This window comes from Triticum dicoccoides, chromosome 3A, assembly GCF_002162155.2.
Source record: "Triticum dicoccoides isolate Atlit2015 ecotype Zavitan chromosome 3A, WEW_v2.0, whole genome shotgun sequence".
Classification (NCBI taxonomy): domain Eukaryota; kingdom Viridiplantae; phylum Streptophyta; class Magnoliopsida; order Poales; family Poaceae; genus Triticum; species Triticum dicoccoides.
In genome coordinates, this window is record NC_041384.1 from 390,086,431 (window position 1) to 390,090,397 (window position 3,967).

A 3,967-nucleotide genomic window follows, 5' to 3' on the forward strand; every position below is an offset into this window, starting at 1 on the left:
TGTAATTTTTAGTGCTTGAGAAGCTTTGTAAAACTTTTATAATAGATCTGATATCTTTTTGAGAAAAAAAAATCGTAGCATTGTTTATAGTTCCTTGATTTGATTTTTGTTGTGGGAGAGAAAACCAACCTGGAGGGGTGACTGGGTATTCTTCTCCCACTTATCGGTCCCACATGCATACACAGATGGATCAGCCGCTCGGACCAACAGCAACGAGCTCTAGTACCCGACACCAATTAATCCCATTCCCTATTATACTTCTCAAAAGAAAAATCCCATTTCCTAAAAGAAAGGGAAAATAAGGACGACACAGCAATTAATCCCCTTCTGTTTATAACCTCCAGCTCCAAAGCCTTGACGATGGCTGCCTCCCACCCCTCTTCCTCCTCCTCATCTCATGCCACCCTCGCCTAGAACCCCTCCGCCTCCCGATCTCCGGTGCAATCTTAGGCCTACTCCCCGCACCCCGATCGCCTCCTGACCCTCGTCCCGTCGGATCCTCCGCCGAATTGCCGGACGAATCCATCGAATTGCCCCCATCAATAACGCCGCTGCCCTAGAGGAGGCAGGACGAGACGAGACCCTTGGGGGTTGGTTGTTGCGGGGGCGCGGTTTCTGGCCGCGCCGCGGTGCTCTACGTGCGTGGGATGGGTGCGCCGAAGCAGAGGTGGACGTCGGAGGAGGAAGCCGCGCTCAAGGCCGGCGTGGCCAAGCACGGGCCGGGAAAGTGGCGGACCATCCTCCGCGACACGGACTTCAGCGCCGTCCTGTGCCTCCGATCCAATGTTGACCTCAAGGTGGGTCGCGGAGATCATTGCCCCCTTTCCGATCGGATCGGCGCCGGGATGGTTGCTCTTTTGCGCCTGAAAATTGTGGCGACGGGTGTTGGCGATCGGTTGGGAAGAGCAGGAAATCTCGCGTCTATTTGGGTTGACGATTACGGCTTTTGTACCAGATCGCGAGATTTAGGGGGTTCATGTTCATATTGGCTAATCAATTGGAAATGTTTCTCTGTGGGACAATTTTCACGATAATGGACAGATCAGCAGGGAAATCTCTCCTTTGCTCAACTGGTGCTGTGGTGAACTGAAATGTATCTGACTGAGTTGCCCCATTAATTCTCGATAGACACATTGTTCACCTTGGTGTCAGGATCCGACATTACTATGGAAGTTTCTTCCATTAGAACTTATTTCATACATTTTTTTCTAAGGAAAGTCAAGGATAGTTAGCATGATGAAACAAGTTGGCTTTACGTTGTCTGACGTTTGTTTCCTCTTCTGGTGTTGCTGATTTTGCTATATTGTTTGATTAAGTTACGTTAAGATGAAAAATAGTACAGGTAGTTCTTTGAGATGCAAATGATGATTGAAATGGGTCAAATTTTATTGTTCTTATTAACTTTTGACTAAGACACTAAGTTGCGTAGCAGTTATAGTAAACAGTTGCAATGTTCAACCAGCTGTCTGTTGCCAGTCTTGGTTTCCAGGAATAAATATGCGGCTTTGCTAGAACTCATCTAGCTGAGTTTTAGTTATGTCTCTTTCACTTTTATAGCCATTGGATTGATACTATAAGATGCGTGTGTGCTGATGTGGTTTGTAGTACTATTTTTATCTGTTTTTGTTTTCAGGTGAATGAGACCAAATTATATCTCATCTAGATGAGTCCTAGGCACTCCCATAAATATGTGTCTGCGTATCATTGAGTGTGAATGAATCTTATTGATTGGTCTGGTCCGATTGTGCAGGACAAGTGGCGCAACTTGAGTGTTACTGCTGGAGGATATGGCTCAAGAGAAAAGGCAAGAATGGCGTTGAAGCAAGGCAAGCGTGTTCCCAAGGTTAACACTGAACCAATGGACGTTGATGCAGATAATCTGGACAATGTTCATGATACAGTCATTGATGCAAAACCATTGGCAGTGGTTGTTGAACCCAGCCAGCGTGAATGCAGTTCAGAGAAGTCAGTTGCTAGGTTAGTGTATAAATAAACTTGTTCCATATTAAATTTATTATTATCAATTGTGTATTTATTTTCAAAATTGTTCCATCAATGTAAATTGATAGGTGTTGACCCGTAGCCATTTAGGTTCATAAGTTGATTGGAATGGAAATTCTATGCATACCATCTTCGAGTTGCTGACCTGTCACCTATCTTTGAGACAGCTAGTCTAGGGCTTCACATATGGACACACGTAGAAAATTGAGATATATATTTAAATCACATGATTTTCCTGTGACAACTCGATTTAATGATATGATATTTTCTCTTGACTTGGTAATTATGAAAAAGTCATAGTGTCCTATCATTACCAAATTTTGTACAAGAGTCAAAAGGCCTTACTGTATTAAATAAGCAGAAGAGAGTTCCCCGGTTAATTAAAGTAAAATCAGGTGAAAACCTGCATAACACACATAGCCATCGACAACAGGGCACTCTGGCCGGCCTTGTCACCAATGAAGATTTGACACACATTGTTGCGGAAACATCGTCGAGGTGGTCCAGGAAACATCCACGTCGCCCATCACTCCTTGATCTAGCGATTTAAACTTAACTGGCACGAAAAGCCTGCTATGGCTACTAGAGATCATTCTGAGCCAAATCCACCTTCCATAGGTTTTTGTGGCAGGGAATTGGTGCACACGGGCTGGGCTGCTAGGTCTGGCCAAAAGCAAGAGCGTTTTTACATGCCACTACCTCGATGTCCACCACCCCATACCAACACACCCGCAACCCTACCTTTTGCCGTTCTGAGAAGCCAATGTTAGGCGCTGAAGCGAACCCACAACACCATCCACGGACCGAAGCCACGTGCCCTTGCAATGCAATGTTAACAGCGCTAGTCGAGCAAGCACAAGAAGCGTCAATCATCGCTCACAGCTGTGCCAAACTTTGGCCTTAGGACATGTTGAAGCATTGATGAGGCACCACCGCCCTTACTATGCCAATGCCGCTACCATGCTACCGCACTGGCTTCCACGGGATCCCACAAGCTTTGGAGGTGGGCACTGCCATCGCCCAGACCGTCAACCTGATGCACCAATTCTAGCTCCTGACATGCAGGCAAGGAGGGATGCAGCTAACACCCCAAGCTGCCATCTCTCGCTTAAAACTGTTGTCAGCCCTCTGCCTTGCTAGATGAGGCCGCTGCGCTCTCGGTGCCAAGATTGGGGCTGAGGAGGCGAGGGAGCAGCTACCTGGAATTGGAGGAAGCGAGATCCTGGCACTTGTGGCCGGCGGGCGGCTTCCACCAACGGTGGCAGGGGAAGAAGGCGAGCCCCTAGTGCTGGCTAGGGTTCGCCCCCCTGAGTTGGCCCACTTGAGGGTTTAGGCGACAGGCGTGTGGGAGTTTCTGTTATTACCGGATTAGTGACAACACTATTAGAATGACCTCCCATAAGAGAATCTAAATTGATGGCATGATTACAACCAGAGGCCATGCAGATATGGAACCCATCTACATGGCCATGTTTATTGCCTCTCAGTGCACCAGTTGGGCAGTGGGTTTTGTAAGTTCAGACATAAATTAATAATTTTTAACGCTGGTTAAATAAGTACTTCCTCTGGACTACATACGGAATGAAATGAGGGAACAAGCACACTAAAACGTGCCTATATACATCCGATTCACAAAAAAGTTAACATCTTATATTTGTGAACGGAGGGGGGTAATATATACTTTTGGTAGCATAGGTACATATAACATGCTGTGCATGTAGTTCAATATATTTAGAAAAGCCATTTTTAGGCCATTGCTTGATGTATTATTATGTGGTGGATGCATATTCTGTGCTATAGGGCATTTAAATATATTTTTCCTCTCTATTCTATAGTTGAGGTTTTTAGTCAGGTCTACGGTAACTGTTCATTTGCTTGAAGTCTTATGTGTGAAACTCGCTTCACCATTTCCTGAAATAAATCTAGTTGGAAATTTCGAATGATGAATGGTTGACATAACCACGCG

The 3,967-nt window shown here is 45.7% G+C and overlaps 1 protein-coding gene across 1 annotated transcript in view; it reads left to right on the plus strand.

The window, feature by feature from the left end:
* The first annotated feature begins 326 nt into the window (after nt 1–326).
* Nucleotides 327–3,967, plus strand: part of LOC119268280 (single myb histone 2-like) — a 7,476-nt gene continuing 3,835 nt past the window's right edge. Inside the window, exons 1-2 of the mRNA XM_037549873.1 lie at nt 327–797; nt 1,751–1,977. Coding sequence (XP_037405770.1) covers nt 648–797; nt 1,751–1,977 — 377 coding nt within the window. The 5' untranslated portion in view covers nt 327–647. The remainder of the gene's footprint in view (nt 798–1,750; nt 1,978–3,967) is intronic.